Genomic DNA, 19,873 nt, shown 5'->3' with positions numbered 1-19,873 from the left:
GGAGAACAACACACAAGAAAACGTGTCAAAGGACACCGGTTATTAGCCGATGAAGATACCAGTCTTTACCAAAAAATGAAACTAATCACTAAAAACGCTGCACTAAAACGGATTCAGAAGCTACAGCTTGGTTCTATTCTCTGAGGAAGTGGGCAGATCTGAATGGCTCTTAGCAACCCTGTGGTTGTTGCATGATAACCCTGAGTGCCCATTAACAATTTAGTACTCTCAGCTCCAAATCTACCCTCCGTGTTCCGTTCTCAGATAATGGAGTTACATCCTGTAAACTTCTCACTCTCATCATCTCACACGATGTTGGCTTTTGTCGGTAAAAGACAATGGAGAGACGGTGCAGCAGAAAGGCCTCTTCTTCCTGGTTTCATGGTGTTTTCCCTCCTCTGGCCACCGTGGCTTGGTTGCCAGCCGCATGCTTGCAGGAAGTGTATGTGTATGCAGCCTGGAAGAAGTTTTGGTGGCCTGTGTATGCAGCCTGGAAGAAGTTTTGGTGGCCTGTCCATCAGTTTCCTGCCCTCAGCTCTGTGCCTCCTAACACTCTGGTGTGGGTTCTTCTTGCCTGCTGGTCACAGCCTGAGATCTATCCTCACCAGTGGACCGTGGAGCTGCTCTCTCCCAGGCCAATCCAGTAAGCATGTCTGCCATGAAGCTGTGGTAGCAACAATGTCTTTAGTGACATCTAAACCCTGTCTTCGGAGAGTAAGCCTGGCTTCCCAGTGATCGCTCCTTTCGGTACTCTCCTTTAACTCTGACATATTCTTTTATTTAAAATTCTTTTTACTGTTTATTTATTTTTGAGTGAGACACAGACAGAGAGCCAGCAGGGAGGGATAGAGAGAGAGGGGGGGACACAGAATCTGAAGCAGGCTCCAGGCTCTGAGCGACCAGCACAGAACCTGACATGGGGCTCGAACCCACGAACTGTGAGATCATGACCTGAGCTGAAGTTGGAGGCTCAACCAATTGAGCCAATTGGTTGGAGGTTCAACCAATTGAGCCAGGCACCCCTCACTCTAAGTTATTCTTACAAATTTTTTTTTCATCTTAGTAGTCTTTCCTCTTAGTAGGCTTTCCCTTACAAATAGAGAATAATTGTATACATCAAACTTCCTTTGGTTTCTGTCTCTTGATTGAATTCTGACTGATAACCTTGCCACTCTGCATTGTTCAACCCTCCTTTGCGGCCCCTTTAAGGGCTAGGACAAATCAATTAATTTGGAAATATGATTGGAATTGTTTACTTTATTGAGAGCTTTACAGTAACAGTGCTTGATATTATGATTTGGAATTTATAATTTATTTTAATAAAAAGCAAAAGCTTAAGGAATATATATTATGTACCTTGAGAACGTATTTTTTACATTAATATAACTAAAGATTGAAGAACACCAAGGGTGAATCTTCAGGTACACTTTGGACTTGGGTGATTATGATGCATCACTGTGGATTCGTCCTTGGTAACAAATGGACCGTTCTAGTGAGTGACCTTGATAATGGGAGAGGCCATGCATGTGCACAGACAGAGACAATGTAGGAAACCTCTGTACCTTCCTCTGAGTTTTGTTGTGAACCTAATATTGGTCAAACAAAGAATATCTTAAAAGTATTCTGAGAAAATAATTGGATGGCGTATGAAGAAATGTGAGATATGCTCTTTAGAGATGGTGAGATAGCGTTATACCAAAATGAGGTAACTAAAGTGCCTGGTGCTTACAAACATATGGTCTTGTGATTAAGCAGGATTCAAAATAGCTCTTCTTTAATTTAAAATTGAAATATGGACAATTCTGGTCACTCTCTGAAGATACTGGCAACCTGAAATACAGAGAATTATATCACATTAATCTTAGCAATATATACAATAATCTTTTGATGGATAAACTATTTCGATTAATAGTTATGCATCGAAATGCAAATATTTCCCCTATCATTTTTCTATGGAAACACTTCAACAATTGTGTCTATAAAATTGTCCACATATTGCTGGTTTTCTTTCTAAGATTAATTCCTCGAAGGCATAAAAAACATAAGTTCTTAGGAAACTTACACTTTGGAAGAGACAGTTGAGCCTCTTGACCACACAGATGAATTTTTATTGCTTCTGTGGCAACCTCTAATCCACGAAGTAGGAATGAATAAATTCAACAAATACTATGAGAAAATAAATTTTATTAGAAAAGCTCTTGTATTCATTTGGACTTTGTAGTACCAAATAAAGTTAATTCTTTCCTACTTTGTAAAATCTTTCAAATTATAATATAATGTTACGCACTGGACACATTATAAAAGTCTCTTAGCAGGATTAAGTGAGAAGGACATGCTGACGAAGGTCATAATTTTGGGGTTCTGATTATTGACAAAAGGTTAATGATAATTTGTGAAATATTCACGTTGGAAAAAATCCTAGAGATTCAAGTAGGAAGCAGCACGTTTGTCATTTTCTTGCCTGGGATGCTCCCATGCCTCCCCACCTGTTGACCCTAGCTCAGCGATCAAGAAGAATCACAGTTTTTACAGTTCGAGAAGCTGCAAAAAAACAGTGGTATTGGTGCCACAGGGGCAGACTTGATTAGCGGTGGGGTTGGGGGCAAACTAGCCTATTGATTTTCAGCTCCCAGTGCTGATTTCATTAGGTAATGTTGAAGAAAACCCATACTCTTACTAGTCAGAGGTTTTGGTCTTTGTGTCAAGCTCTGTGACCCCCATAAATATAATGGGAAGGTAGTTCTGTAAAAATACAACAGAAGAGTTGACATCAGCTCTCCACACACTCTTGGCTGATGGAAAAGAATATGCACACATGGAGAGGAGGCCAAGACGAACCCAGGAGAAAGTAAGAACAGAAAGAGACTTGAGAACTCATAGTAAAGTTATGAGCTGTCCCCTCCCACATTCACACATGTGCACAAACACACACACATGCACACACATCACATGGCAGAGGGGGGAATCCTCCTGATTTGCAGTATTTGAATGCAGTCTTTTGTTTGTTTATTATTATTATTTATTATTTTTAAAATATAATTTATTGTCAAGATTCATCACTTACATACAATACCCGGTGCTCATCCCAACAAGTGCCCTCCTCAATGCCCATCACCCATTTTGCTTGCTACCCCACCCCCATCCATCAACCTTCAGTTTGTTCTCTGTATTTAAGACTGTCTTATGGTTTGTCTCTCTCTCTGTTTGTAACATTTTTTTCCCTTTCCCTTCCCCCATGGTCTTCTGTTAAGTTCCTCAAATTCCACAGATGAGTAAAAAACATATGATATCTGTCTTTCTCTGCCTGACTTATTTCACTTAGCATAATACCCTCCAGTTCCATCGACATTGTTACAAATGGCAGGATTTCACTCTTTTTCATTGCCGACTAGTGTTTCATTGTATATATAAACCACATCTTTATCCACTCATCAGTTGATGGACATTCAGCCTCTTTCCATAATTTGGCTATTGTTGTAGAGCTGCTATAAACATTGGGGAATGCGGTCTTTAAAAAAAAAATTGGTATTTGCACTCAGATATCACCTCACGCCAGTCAGAGTGGCCAAAATGAATAAATCAGGAGACTAGATGCTGGAGAGGATGTGGAGAAACGGGAACCCTCTTGCACTGCTGGTGGGAATGCAAACTGGTGCAGCCACTCTGGAGAACAGTGTGGAGGTTCCTCAAAAAATTAAAACTAGACCTACCCTATGACCCAGCAATAGCACTGCTAGGAATCTACCCAAGGGATACAGGAGTACTGATGCATAAGGGCACTTGTACCCCAATGTTTATAGCAGCACTCTCAACAATAGCCAAATTATGGAAAGAGCCGAAATGTCCATCAACTGATGAATGGATAAAGAAATTGTGGTTTATATACACAATGGAGTACTACATGGCAATGAGAAAGAATGAAATATGGCCCTTTGTAGCAACATGGATGGAACTGGAGAGTGTGATGCTAAGTGAAATAAGCCATACAGAGAAAGAGAGATACCATATGTGTTCACTCTTATGTGGATCCTGAGAAACTTAACAGGAACCCATGGGGAGGGGAAGGAAAAAAAAGAGGTTAGAGTGGGAGAGAGCCAAAGCATAAGAGACTCTTAAAAACTGAGAACAAACTGAGGGTTGATGGGGGGTGGGAGGGAGGGGAGGGTGGGTGATGGGTATTGAGGAGGGCACCTTTTGGGATGAGCACTGGGTGTTGTATGGAAACCAATTTGACAATAAACTTCATATATTGAAAAAAAAATAAAAAAATTAAAAAAATTAAAAAAATTGGTATTTGATATCTAAGCTACAAAATTACAAGGGCAGTCCCTAGGAAGATAGGCTGAAAAATAAAAATCAACAAAAAGAATCTGGAAAACCTGAACAAAAATATCAGCAGGCAGACTTTAGAGGAGAAGATTCTGCAGTAACGTTTATGCAAATTATAAAAATAATAAATCTAAAAAAAATAGAATGTATGTTTGCTAAAGTATATTTCAAAGAATGTCTACTTGAAAAATCAAAACACATGAAAAGAAGTTGGAAAATGTCTTCTATAGTAAGAGAATTCATAGGCCATTAGAAACCACTAATGGGATAAGACGTTACATTTATCAGAAGAAAGTATTTTCAAATAATATTCGTAAATATATGTAAATTATAATGAAAAGTTACTTCAAATAATTAAATGAACAATGTGATGGCAGCAACAGAGCAAGTCGGTGATACCAACAGTGAAATAAAACTATATGAATAAACCACAGAGACATTTTGAGTGTATAAATCCATACCTGTAGTGAAAAATTCACTAAATTTTCTCTGCAGAAAATTTGAGATGCCGTAGGCAAAACTGATGAGATGGTGGTTACGGTAACAGAATTTATTCATCCCATAGGATGAGAGAGAAAAAAAAGAGAAAATTTAACAGGGTTCAGAGACCTTCAAAACAGGATCAGGAAAACCAGCTTAGGTCTAAATAGAGTCTGACAGGAACAACAGAGGCAGAAAAAAAAAAAAGAACAACAACCGTAAATCACAACGAATGAACAACTTATTAGATATAGTTTAATAAATATTTGTGGACACCAGAGGCTTAGCAAACTGCTAATAGCATGAACGCGTACAAATCCACATCTCATGACATAATGAAATGACCGAGGGACACTTGCAAACATAGACCAAGAAATAATCTTGAGGTAACAGGGTGGATTAAGATGTGTTTTAAGTCAGTGTGAAAATCAGGGAATGGGTGACATATTTTCTACCTCAATCAGCCTCGGACCACATCATGTACCACAGAATCCATATCTGCTCTGCACACAATTTCAGACTGAAGTGGGACACCATCAGCAAGAGGAAAGAATAGGAAGCCCCGGGCCCTGAATCTCCTATGGAAACAATAATTTAAAGATATATTCAGACACAAACCCATGTATATTCAGCTCATCATTTTTTGAAGGGTGCCAAGACCATTCAGTAGGGAAAGAACAGTATCTGTCACAAATGGTGTGGGAACCTGGCTATCCATACGTAAAAGAATGAAGTTGGCTGCTTACATTTCCACCATATACTAAAGTTAACTCAAAAAGGACTAAGGACCTAAACATAAATGTAAAACTATGTAAATGCATGAAGAAAACCTGGGGGGAAAGTAAACAACATTGTGTTTGGCAATGATTTCTCGGGTATGCCACCCAAACCACAGACTACAAAGGAAAAGTCCATTGTAGAGAAACAGGCTACATCAAACTAAAACATTTCTATGCGTCAGAGGGTGTGATCAACAGAATGAATAGTGGCAAAAACACTTGCAAATCATACATCAAACAAGGGATCCATTTCCAAAATATATAAGGAAACTGACAAGTCAGTAACAACAACAAAAACCAAATCACACAGTTAAAAAATGAGCAAAGAAATTGAATAGATTTATCTCCAAAGAAAATATACAAATGGTCAAAAAGCATATGAAAAGATGCTCAATAGCACTAATAATCCGAGAAATGCAAATCAAAACCACAATGAGATAGCACCTCATTCTCACTAGGTTGGATAGAATCAAAAAAGTTTTGGTGAGAAGGTGGAAAAGAGGAGCCTTGCATACTGTTGTTGGGAACATAAATTGGTCAGCTGTTATGAAGGAGAGTATGGAGCTTCTTCAAGAAATTAAAAATACAATTACCAACTGAATCAGTAATCCCACATGTTGCAAAATATCTAAAGGAATTGAAAGCAAGACCTCAAAGAGATGTGTACATCCATCCTCACTGAAGCATTATTCACAAAAGCCAAGTGGTAGAAGCAGTCCAAATGTCTACTGATGGATGGATGGATCAAGAAAACGTGCTATACACATAACAGTGTATTTATCCAGCCTTAAAAAAGAAGGAAATCTAACCAATTCTATAATATGGATGAAACTCCAGGACATTATGCTAAGTGAAACAAGCCAGTCACATGAACGCAAAAAAGAAAAAAAAAGTGTATGATTCCACTTACATGAAGTGTCTAAAGTAGTCAGATTAGTAGAAACAGTGAGTAGAATGGCAATTGCTAACGGTTGAAGGGAAAGTGGAGAAGGTAATTATTGTTTAATGAGTATAGAGTCCCAGTTTTACAAGGTAGAAGTTCTAGATATAGTTAGCGCCCCTAGCATGGGTGCTTAGAGTTGCTTAAGATGTATGATCTAGTTAAATGCAATGTAAGATGTGAGATAGCATGTGATTCCCACTGTGTGAAAATACGGAAGAAACAAAACTACAGGGACCATAAATAGATCAGTGGTTGACAGGGTTTAGGGGGAAGGAAGTTTGGATAGGTAGAGCACAGAGGACTTTGAAGGCAGTGAAACTATTCTGTATAACTCCATAATGGTTGATACACGTCATTATATATTTCTCCAAACTCATAAAATGCACAACATCAGGAGTACACCTTAAAGTAAACTATGGTCTTTGGGTGACAAAGATGTGTCAAGATAGGTGTATCAATTGAAGCAAACGAACCACCCCACTGAGGGATGCTGAAAGTGAGAAAGTCTCTGCACTACTGGTGCACAGACACATAGATAGTAGAGGAATACAGAAAATCTCTGTACTTTGTCTGAGTTTTGCTGTGAGCCTAAAACTGCTCCAAGAAAACAGTCTATTTTTGTTAACATGGATAATGTGGTCAGTTTTACGTTATGTGCATTTTTTTGCCACAACTTAAAAAAAAATAAAATAAAAAGGCAAACAAAAGAAAGGAGGTGATCTTGACAGAAGCAAGAAAAAAAAAACTACTCATTACATTTAGTAAAATAATGATATGATTAATAGATGAGTTCTTACCAGAAACAATAAAGGATGAAAGATAGGGAAGGTCAAATTCAGAGCTGAAAGTACTGAAAAAAAAAAACAAAAAAGCAAGAAACAAACCAACTCCCTACACACACACACACACAAACCCAAAACAAAACAAAATAAAAACACTTGTCAAACAAGAATTATAAATTCGCAAAACAAATTTTCAAAAAAGAAGTTGCATAAAGACCCCACAACGAACACAAAATCTAAGACAATTTCCTCTTAGTACACCTGCCCTCTAAAAATGTTCTTTAAGCTACAAGTAAATGATGCCAGTTGGTAATGCATATCTACAAGACGGAATATGATCGCCAGCAATGCTAAATATATTCGTATATTTTAAAACCTGTGTGTATGTTTTCCTCTCTGAATTGCTTCAACAGATGAGATTATTTAAAGCAATCATTATAACACTGTTGGTGGGATCTATACCACGTACGTTATTTTTTTTAGCATTTGTTAATTTCTGTGGCGCAAAGTCACCAAGAGGGCGTCATTTCAAGTCCCCAGTGGGAAATCAGTGTTTGGAATCCGAAGGTAGCTGGCTTCAGTACAACCTTGTAAGAACAGGTTTCCGGCTCTCTCTGAAAGTAGAGCGTCCCTATGAAAATGTTCCTAAGCCGAAATGGTGGACACTAAAGAAGTAAATAGCATTAATTCATGTGGAAAAATTGTTGAATATTCCCTGATCCCCAAAACATTCCCCACCAAAATAAATAACCCCCAAATAACCTCCCTTACGTTTTTCTGATATAAGACACACCTTGCGAATGGATATGAAAAATACATTGAACACAGATGCTCAAAAACACAATTGAAAGCTATGCTTGGTACTGAACTCAGATGCTGAGTATAGTTTCTGAGGAATGAAATTGACAGGGCCAATCTTGCTGCTTGGGGGTGTGAGCTGCCTCTAACAGTAAAACTAGCAGCGAGCACAATTTTTGCTTTTCACCTTTTCTCCTACACACGTTAATCCCCTTCAGATTCTGTTGTTCAGCAAAAAACTGGTACTAACGTAGGTCTTTCACAAAATCAAACTGACATAAGGCAAATTTTCCTGAAGGTGTGTTTATTATTTTATTAAGAGCATGGGGGAGGGGGCACAGAGGGAGGGAGAGAGAGAATCCCAAGCAGGCTACCCACTGTCAGGGCAGAGCTGGACTCAAGGCTTCATATCTCATGGACCATGTGATCACAACCTGAGCCAAAATCAAGAGTTGGACTTTTAACCAACTGAGCCACGCAGGTGCCGCAGGCATAATGCAAATTTTTGAACAGCTGAGGAATACCTGTAATACTTAGGAGGGGGAAAAGGAGCTATGTTCGTGTTAATATAACATATTTTAATGGAAATTAGAATTAATTTGAAGTACATGGCGATCAGCTAATGATATATGCGTAAAGAGTGCTATCAGCAACATAGAAGATGAGCAAATCCCAATAAAAGCAATAAGAACAATAATTATACAACTCCAAACTGAGAACTGCTCAGGGAACACTCTAGACCACAGAAAAACAGCACACACCGGGTGTAGTTCAAAAATCCAGGATGGTCCCATAGAACATAAAGGAAGCATTTTACCTGCATCACCCAACCCTGCAGCTGAGAGCCACTTGGCACCTGGAGGAATCCCCCCAGGGGGAGTCACCTCATGGACAGAAGGGGAGCAGGAGAACCAATAATCTTCAACGATGTGGACATCTGCAGCTTTTGCAACAAAGGTGTCCCACCGATACTGATCCTGATCCCACTAGTTGGAGCAGCCCAGAGTGCTCTCTCTGTATCTCCTCCCAGAGCCTGGGGCTGTTGCTATGGTCAGACTTGCCTTCGGGGACACCAATTGCTGCTTTTAGGGACTGGGTACCACAGCGCCTCCCTTATACAAGACTAGAGCTGGTCTGATTTTTGCCCTCTCCTGGTCCCAGGTTGGGGCTCTGTCTCAACATTACCAGGGCAGACTCTGCTGCCCTGAACCCTGCCCTCAGCTCCTAAGAATACTTTAACTGCCACTCTAGGTGCAAGTTGCTGCTGTCCTGGATTCTACCCATAGTGTTCCATGCCATGACTCTGTATCTTCATGTAAAGGGTCCTCCTGCTGCTCTGAACCCCATCCCCACTCGATGGCTAGATTCTGGACTGCCATTGCTAACACGAGGTTGCTATTGTTTGAAAACTTGACATCACCCACAGCAACTCCAGCCTCTGACCCATCCTTGCTAGGGCTTGTCATCCTAAGTTCCGTGGTCACCGCTACATAGCTTCTGTCAACCAGAGTCAGAGCGATGAGCACCTGAGACCCAGATACAGTTTCCGTGGCATATCTGCAAGTGTCTCCACCTTGGACCCCAGTGCCACAGCCACAGTAAGTGAACCTGTGCACTGAGACCTTGTGGCGATGGTAGTTCTATCTGTGCCCGACCTTGGATGACAGTTCCAGTACTGCTCTGAGGGCTCTGAGGCCAGCATGCAGTACCTGATACCAGAAAGATCATCTCGACAAGATCTTCTTCCCAAACATAAGGCAGGAGGGAGTGGGATGATATTTTTAAGGCGGTCAAAGGGGGAAAAAAAAAAACAGCCAACCAAGAATGCCTTACTCAGCAAAGCTGTCATTCGAAAACGAAGAAGAGATAAAAGCTTTCCCAGCCTCTCAAAGGATGGTGTGTCAATGGTTCAGCTTGCCCCGGATGGCAGAGGACAGCAGCACCATGACTCTCGTGGTCGTCTCTAGACCACCATGTGTCAGAACCAGTTTTAAGTATTTGATATGTCTAACTGAAATGCTAAAGGGAATTCTTGAAGCTGAAACAGACGAAAATTAGAAACAATGAAACATATAAACATATAGAATCACTGGTAGAGGCAAAAGGAACAATACCCTTGACATTGGTGTAGACGATGGTTTCTTGGATACCGAAACCACAGGCAACAAAAACTAAAATAAGAAAAGTGGGACTGCATTAAGCCAAAGAGCATCTTTTCAGCAAGGAAAGAACCAAGCAAGTGAAAGAACAATGTAGAGAGCAGAAGAAAATATCTGTAAACAAATATCAGATAAGGGAATAATATCCATTTATATAAAGAACTCTTACAATGTAATAAAAGCAAAGAACACAATCCAATTCAAAAAATGGGCAAAGGACTTGAGTAGATATTTTTTGAAAGACATACAAATGGCAAGCAGATACAGGTAAGGTGCATAAGGTCACTAATCATCAGGGAAATGCAAATCAAAACCACCAGCTGGGGGCGCCTGGGTGGCTCAGTCAGTTAAGCATCCGACTTCAGCTCAGGTCACGATCTCGCGGTCCGTGAGTTCAAGGCCCGCGTTGGGCTCTGGGCTGATGGCTCAGAGCCTGGAGCCTGCTTCGGATTCTGTGTCTCCCTCTCTCTCTGCCCCTCCCCCGCTCATGCTCTGTCTCTGTCTCAAAAATAAATAAACGTTAAAAAAATTAAAAAAAAATTTAAAACCCCCAGCTGATGTCACCTCATGCCTGTTAGAATGGTTTAAGTATCTGCCAACAGATTATAGTTAAAGAAGGTATCACATATATACAATATACAAATTCATACACACTGAATATAAATTATTCAGCTGTGAGAAAGAAAGAAATCTTGCCATTTGTGGCAAATGGATAAAACTTGAAGGCATTATTGTAAGAGATAAAAGTCAGACAAGGAATGCAAAAACTGTATGGTCTCACATGTGGAATTGAAAAAATTGAACCTGTAAAATTTAAGGATAGAATGTTGTTTACAAGGGGAAGGGGTGGGGAATTCTGGAGATATTTAAGAGTACAAAGTACAACTATAGATAAATAAGTTCTGGAGATCTAATGTACAGCATAGTGATTGTAGTCAGCATTACTGTATTATAACCTTCAGAGTTGCTAAGACTAAATCTTAGCTGTTCTGAACACCCACAAAAAAAACCCCAAGATGGTAAATATGTGACATGAGAAAGGTGTTATCTAACATTACCTTAGCAATTATACTGCAATACATAAATGTATCAAATGAACACATTGTATGCCTTAAATTTATGCAATGTTATATGTCAATTTTACCTAATAAAAACAAACAAAGGATGCATTTGTTTCTTACAGGTACTAAAGAAATTAGTAAAGAATATAGTTAAGACATCCATAGTGGAATTAAAATGGAGCAATAAAATAACATATGTTTAATACAAAAGATGCCAGGTAAGGTGGAAGAAGAAACTAATACATAGACATAAAGTGAAGGGCAAAATGGCAGGCCTGAATTCAACTATCCCAATAACGACATTCTGTGAATTAGATAAATATTCCAATCAAAAGACAGAAATTGCCATCCTGGCTAAAAAAGTAAGATCCATCTACATGCTCTCTGTAACAGACACACTTTACATTCAAAGGCACCAATAGGTGAAAGTAAAAGGATAGCAAAAGATAGACCTTACAAACAGGAATCCCATAAGTGAGCAGGGATGGCTATTCTAGTATCAGACAAAGTAGCTGTTAAAACACAAAGTATTAGTAGAAATTAAAAGAAACATTTCAAAATGTTAAGGGTGTCAATATAAGAGAAAAATAAAACAATTATAAACGTATATTAGTCACCTGATAACAGAACCCTCAAACACATGAAATGGAAACTAACAGAATTATAAGTATAGCTGAAGATTTAAATCTCTTCCCTCAGTAAGTGATAGAACAGCTAGTCACAAAAGCAGGAGGACTATGGAAGACTGTCAAAACACTAGGAACCGCCTTGACAACTGACATATATAGAAAGTGTTCTAGGTCATAAATAGGGAACTTAATTTTAAGGGCTGGAAAAATCAAGGTATATTCTCTGAAGACAAAGGAATCGACGAGAAGTAACGACAGAAAGAAATTTGGAGAATTTTCAAACATGTGGAAAGCGATTCACTTCTGAAAAATTTATAGTTCATAGATGCAGTCTTTGAAAATATCTGGTACCGGATGATGGAAATTACCTTGTCTGGATGATAATGTATAAAAATTTGGGGGGGGGGTTAGAACGAAAGTAGTGTTTAGAGACTTTCTGTACCTTTGTCACCTATATCCAAAAAGAAGAATTCTATAAAATGCATGATCTGAGTAGTTTCCCTCTCAAGAAGCTATAAAGACAAGAGCCAGCTAAAGTTATAGAAGGAAGAAATGATAAACATATTTAGCTGAAAGTTGATTCTGAATTTATGTATATTAGCATAACTAAGGTAGGTCTAAATGAATCAATACCCAAATATCCAAGAGCACCGGCAATAGAATGGATGAATACATTATAGCAAAATCAGACAATGGGATGGCAAGGACTATGAACAATTTGCAACTTCATGCAACTTTTGGATGAATCACACAAGCTTAGTTTAACCTGAAAGATCCAGTACTAAAGTATGCATAGCGTATGGTTCCATTTCTATAAAGTGTTAAGTACAGATAAGAACATGAAAGGGACGTTTTGCACTGCTGCTGAAGTTCATTACCTGATTCCATGCAACGGTGACACTTGAAAATCCAGCCATCTGTTGGCATGTATACCATGTGCATCCATAAAAGAATATTATGAAAAGAGGCAAATATACTTAAAACCAGACACAAAATTGAAAAAAAAAAATCCTACCGAACATGACACGCGAAAATCAAAACAAAAAGAAAGAAAAATATCAGAATTGCCTTATATCTTCTAATACAATGTTACCTGTAATTCAGAAAACTTTTCACACTCGGTTACAGAGTATTTAGAAGTTTATGAATAAAAAAATGTAATGCCAATTAAAAAACAAAAAGATAACCTTGTAGGGTAGAAAGAAAGGGGTTATAGAAATATGTATTAAGTACATTTTGATGGGAATACTAAAAAAGAACCTAAATTGCATGTCAGTGGCAATCATAAATAGATTCTGACAATATATAAAAATAATGGACAATCACATAAGTAGATTTATTGAAGTAATGCCATGTTGGATTTACGTTTGAAGTTCCATAGATTTTATCTGTCACATTAGCAGGATAAAAAAGATCAAATGATGTGATTTCTCGGATGCAGAAGGCAAATGATAAAACTAATATTCATTCTTCATTTTAAAAATATCCATAGAGGGGCACCTGGGTGGCTCAGCTGGTTAAGTGTCTAACTCTTGATTTTGACTCAGGTCATGATCTCACAGTTCATGAGATTTGAGTCCTGCATTAAGCTCTGCATTGAACAGCGAGGAGGCTGCTTGGAATCTCTCTCTCCCTCTCCCTCTCAAATAAATAAATAAATAATATTTATAATATTATTATAAATAAATAAATATACTTAATATAGATATATAGATATAGGTATATACCTATATAAGTATATACCTATATCTATATATATTTCTTTAGAAAGATAGAAAATAATAGGAAACATCCATGAAAGATCTAGAATAGATATGATAACTCTGAAAAAGTACTGATATAAACTCACTGTTTAAAAAAATGATGGTTTTTAACATATGAAATTGACATAAAATATATATAATGAGATTAATGGAACAGATTAGAGAGTGGAAAATTTATATCCACACGTATATGGAGTGCACATTTCAACAGAGATGTAAGGTCATTCATGGGAGAAAGTATAGTCTTCTCAACAAATGTTTGGGAAGCAATGGGATATTAAAATTATTAATAAATATATACTTTACACTACGTACACAAATATAAAAATGGCTCATACATAGGTGTGAAAGATAAAATTTCAAGATGATGTAACAGAAAAAAACACATAGCCTAAAGTTGGGCAGAGATTTCTTAGAACACCAGCCACATGAACCATAAAAGAACAAAGTGATAAAGTGTAGTTCATCAGGATAATTTCTCTATTTGAAGAGAAAAGAAAGACAAGTCAGCATCTTGGAAAGAAATATTTACAAATCATACATCCAATAAAAGAGTTGCTGCCAGGATACATAAAAAAATTCTCAAAATGTAATAACAAAGAGTAAAAATATGTGCAAAATATTTCAATAGAAACTTCACCGAAAAACATATATGGAGGGCAAAGAGAATACGAAACAATGCTCAACACTACTAGCCTGGGAACATTCAAATTAAAACCACTACAGACCAGACTTCCTGTTCTGGAAAGATAGAGAGGGTAGAATTTTCTCTATTCCTCTCACCAAATACAGCTACAACCCTGGGCATTAAACGGAAAACAATAGAAGAAGACTCAGAAAGGTGATGAGAAAGCTGACCGAACCAGGCACTGGAGACCTGAGGAATGACATGGCAGCGAGCTCCCTGGAAATTTTCTTTACCTCACATATCCCAGACTGGTGCCAGAGAGGCTGGAAAACCACAGACACCAATAGGTATACACAAAAGTCCCCAATCGCAGGGTACCTGGGTGGTTCAGTCAGTTGAGCATCTGACTTCAGCTCCAGTCATGATCTCACAGTTCATAGGTTCAAACCCCGAGTCAGGCTCTGGGCTGACAGCTCAGAGCCTGGAGCCTGCTTCGGATTCTGTGTCTCCCTCTCTCTCTGCCCCTCCCCTGGAGGGCATGCCAGAACGGCAAAAGTTTTAGACACTAACTGCATATTCCGATCAAAAACAATTGACAAACCCACAAAAATATCACCCAGGCATGCAGGGGAAATCAACACGTTGTCTGGTGAAGGAAAACTAAGAACATTTGTCACCAGGGGCACCTGGGTGGCTCAAGTCAGTTAAGTGTACCACTCTTGGTTTCTGCTCAGGTTCTGACCTCACAGTTTTGTGAGTTCAAATCCTGCAACTGGTTCTGTGCTGGTAGTGTGGAGCCTGCTTGGGATTCTCTCTCTTTCTCTCTCTCTCTCTCTGTCTGTCTGTCTCTCTCTCTCTCTCTCCGCCCTCTCCCCCAAATCGTGCTGTCTCTGACTCTCTCGAAATAAATAAGCTTAAAATAAATGTGTCACCACAAGACCCACTCTGAAAATAATTCCCTTTAGCAGTTTTCTGATAACAAAAGGAATCAGGGAATGTCAGGAAGAAAGAACAAAAGAAAATAAAAAGATCACTGGTTCTAATGGACTTCCTTCACCTCTCGTGCTTTCTAAATTGTTTCATATTTGAGGGAAAATTATCAGTTGAAGCAAAATTATAAAATCAGTTTGATTCTCAATTTTAGTAGAGAAATATTTAAGACAATTATATTATGAATGGGACAACATTAGGGGCCATAAAGGAAAGTAAGGCTCTACATTTTACTCAAACTGCTGTGGGTTGTGATAGACTGCGTAGACTATGATCTCTGAAAATGTAATCATCTATATAAAGATGTTTGATATCTACATTATTTACATAAAGCAGATTAAAGCATATAAGTACATATATAAAGTTATTTATGAAGAAAAGATCCACTTTGCTACAAATTATGCTCCATCAATTAGGTCATGATGTAGAAAAGTATAACCTTTTTCTTATAGCATGACAAACACAGCATCACCAAAAAGAAAGTTCCAGTAGGTCATAAACCTTAATTAAGAGTAAAAACAAATAAAGACATGAAGAGAAAAGTTAAATCTTAGAAAGTAACATAAGACAGGATAGTCATGAAGTAGGTCCAAAATAATCACCACCATTCAAAATGATAAATTGGACTATAGTATCATTAATGCATTTGTGTCATTAAAACCTCCAATGTGAGGGTAAAAATGATAGTCACAGCATCCAAAATCTATTCGCGTCTTACAAACTCAAAAAAGAGCTCATGTCTAAAATTGGACGAGGACTTCTAAGAAGGGAAAAGCGACACTGTCCGGGAGAAATGGGCAAGAGATACACTCAAGCATTCTCACAGGAAATGGTACTGTTATACAATCATCAGAAATTATTACATTAATTTTTCACTAGTGAATGTGAGATTAAGGGGTTATTTTGTACACGGTGTGTTTACACAATACATTAGAAAAATGTTGGAATAAGGTGATAAATTGAAATATACACGTAACTGTGTAATTTCATTCTAACGCTTAGAAGAAAATGTATTATAAATACCCATAAGGACAATTATCTTATACTTCTATATTTGTATTTTCTTATGATAAGTGTAATATTTATAAGCAAATGCAGTATATCATATACTATATAGTTATGCATCATATATAAGTTATTATAAATACAACACAATATGTGAGAAAAAGCCATGGAAAAAGCTTTCCATAAAAAGTTATTCATAATATCCACATACTAAAAGGGAACTAAATTTGTGAAAATAAATTTTAAAATGTCATATTCATAGAAGACAGCAGTGAAAATTCACAAACTATAGACAAATGCAATAATATAATGCCTTACAAATGTCATATGAGAGCGAAGGGAGACACACATAAAAATGCATACTGCATGATTCCATTGAGAAAAAGTCCAAAATTAAGCAAAAATACTCCATAATGTAAATGGATAGGGCTAATAAAAGCCCTAAACTTCTACATCATGATCTGTCTTGTAAGTGCGTGGTTCTAACTAGTTTGTGTTCAATTTGTGCAATCATGTACTTATTTTCCTTGAAGCGTCAAAATTAAATAGCAAAGTTTATTTCATGCTAAAGGGCATTTATAGAAACACGGTTTTCTATGAAAAGCAAGAACTGGAAATTATTAAATGTGCAGTAACGATATAAAAATATAAATAAAATATCATACCCAAACTATAAACAGACTTCAAAGCAAATAACCTACAAATATTTACAAAAATATGGATGAGCTCTACAAATATAATATTAACTGATAAGCTTTTAATAAACTCTGGAAGCATTTGAAATCTTACCACATCCTCTTCATTATCTACGGAGAGCAGGTTAGAGTTTTTAGAAGCACAGGACATCAAACTCTTATTCCACGGTTTTTTTTCAATGCTGATGTAATAGCAATTGTTGCAATACGTAACCCACTCTTCTGGACAACGACCACAGTGATGTGCTAGAAGAAGATGATGAGATATTATCAAAAATTTTGAATATTACAAAACTCAAATTTTTGCATGGGTATATACATTTGTATACATCACATATCTATGCATCCTCCCAGGATGGTATAAATAAAATAGGCTCACACACACTCACAGAGAATGGTCAGGTTCTCATCCTAATTTATGTGCCCATACAAAGCAAACACACAAAAGTATCCATCTCTACATGTCCTGAGAGTCACTGAACAAAATCACTTTTATGGATAGTAAAATGATTTGTCTCTTACCATGTTATAGCAAGAGGAAGTTTGAGGTGATTGGTAACAATGCGTGTGGTGATTTTAAATGAGTATTTCTTCAAATTGTTACAGAAGAAGTAATATTCTCTGACAATCATTATTTCAGAAAGTTTATATGTGAACTTCTAATTGATTTTCACCCAAATAGACTCGATTAACTTCTTTGCCTAGCCTCAGACGGAGACAAAATAGAAACTATACTAATAACAGAATTTTGAAAATGATGTTGTACCTTTCTGGATCCTTGTTTCCGGGGTAGAATTATTCTGCTCCGGTGTGTCAGTACCTAGAACAATTAAAGTAATCCTCATACAAACTTAATGTTAAACTAAACAAATCATAATGACTGAGTTTCTTAGTTTGAAATTTGGTGTATGGTTTAGAATTAGAAAACTGTAATAAAATTAATTTTACCAGTAAAAAGTGAATAACGGGGGAAGACATTTCAAAAGCCTAAACGAATCAAACCGCACCACCTCTTACAGTATTTGGTAACCAATCTCAAGAATTAATTTGTGTTTCTCCATAAGGTCTCTTTCCTATACCTTGTCTTTGAGTTATGAAATCCGAGTTATGAGAATAAATATGTAATACTACCGACAATTGTTGTTATTTCTACCTTTGACAGTTTCAGAATAATCATTCCAAGTTAGAGCTTGAATGCATTTAAATAAGAGAATAAAATTCCATAATGTTATGAAATATTTTGAGCCACTGAGGACCATTAAAGTGAAATATTCCCTTTCGTCATTTAAACACTTACTGACCGGGATTAACAGCTAGTATTACCACAGTGGACATCAAGACAAGACAGATGATTCCCAGGATCCCAGCAATGAGCTTCTCTGGACATGATGATAAATAGTAGAAAGAGAAATGAAAACACTGAGAAAGGATGCACAGAAATAATCATTTAGAAAATTTACAAACAGAACCAACGATGCACATGGAATCCCACATAAAAACTTGGGACTCCAAACCTGTATCTGCTATTGTAATCTTCTCTCAGAATATACCCTTGCATTTACAGTAAATATACTACTCCATGACATGTTGGTAAAGACTACAAATTACAACAATGCCTGAACAAAGTTAGTTCTCAGATTTTAATTACAGTACCGTATTCCAAATTCAAGTTTGGATTCTCACAAATGAAAAATATGCGAGATCATTCCCTACTCACTCCCTACACCCCTGTACCCCAACTGCACATTCTAGAACAGGTATACTGTGTGTGTATTAAATGTTTTACCTTTGCAGGGAGAGTTCTTGCCATTCCCTTGAAGGGCCCGAGAAGCATTTTGAAGATTTAATTCTGCATAGGCTATCTCCTCCTCAGTTACTGAAATGGAACACTTCGTGCCCTTAGGTTGCACTTGCTGTCTTTTTGAGCCCTTAGCATGATGGAGTTCCGCATAAGTCACGCCTTGGTTGTTCATGTCTGCAGCTGAGTAGTGTCAGCTACAATGTGGATGAAACTGCCCTGAAGGTCTTGATCAAGAGTGTGTGTCATGTGCTGACGACATTGCTAGTACAGTGACACCGGGTGGGGTGCAGGGTGAGGGATGCTACTCATTTGCAGTTGAACAATATAAAGTCTGGTACTAACTTCCGTAGAGATAGAAATAAGTGTTTCATGATAGAATAAGTGGTTTTTACTATGCTATTCTATGTTTGACACAATAGTATTTGTTGGAAAAATGTAAAGAAATAAATGAGAGAGGAATAAAGGAATTCGTGAATAATACTGTCCTTATAATTCCGCAGAAACATTTCAACACTATTAACTGGGCTAAAATTAAAACGCAGTATTAGGAAAAGAATGCTGCATGATATTTTGGACAATTTAAAACCACTATTGGTTAAAAATTGAGTGTTCTGATTGGAGAATACTAGTTTTAGCACAAATAGAAATTCCCTGAAGTAAAATATTTCTATTTGGGGACTTAGATTTCTTTCCTGAAAGGTCATGTGCTATCAAATGATCTTTTATTTTAAATAAATTTGGAATTCTGTGACATCGTTAAATTTTAAAAGAAAGATTTTATATGTTGCACAATATTACATGACCCACTAAACGTATCTGAAACCTGAACAACACTGAAAACAAAAGAGCAAAAAATATATATTTTTTTTAATTTTTATTTTTTTAATTTACATCCAAATTAATTAGCATATAGTACAACAATGATTTCAGGAGTAGATTCTTTAATGCCCCTTACCCACATAGAGCATCCCCCCTCACACAACCCCTCCAGTAAACCTCAGTTTGTTCTCCATATTTATGAGTCTCTTCTG

At 37.3% G+C, this 19,873-nt stretch overlaps 1 protein-coding gene across 1 annotated transcript; it reads right to left on the bottom strand.

Annotated features, from left to right (window-relative positions):
• Positions 1–1,439: 1,439 nt before the first annotated feature.
• LOC109259060 (NKG2-A/NKG2-B type II integral membrane protein-like) lies at positions 1,440–19,014 on the bottom strand. The gene is made up of 6 exons (XM_053894932.1): positions 18,828–19,014; positions 18,343–18,420; positions 17,808–17,861; positions 17,136–17,287; positions 2,063–2,166; positions 1,440–1,830 (listed from the first exon to the last, which is right to left on the bottom strand). Exons 1-6 carry the CDS (start codon positions 19,012–19,014, stop codon positions 1,710–1,712), a joined length of 696 nt encoding a protein of 231 aa, XP_053750907.1. The 3' UTR covers positions 1,440–1,709.
• Between the last annotated feature and the right edge of the window lie 859 nt (positions 19,015–19,873).

Source organism: Panthera pardus, unplaced genomic scaffold, assembly GCF_024362965.1.
Source record: "Panthera pardus isolate Hobbes unplaced genomic scaffold, ASM2436296v1 HiC_scaffold_6, whole genome shotgun sequence".
NCBI classification, from domain to species: Eukaryota; Metazoa; Chordata; class Mammalia; order Carnivora; family Felidae; genus Panthera; species Panthera pardus.
The sequence above is the reverse complement of the archived record's forward strand: the minus strand, read 5'-3'. Positions and strand labels throughout refer to the sequence as shown.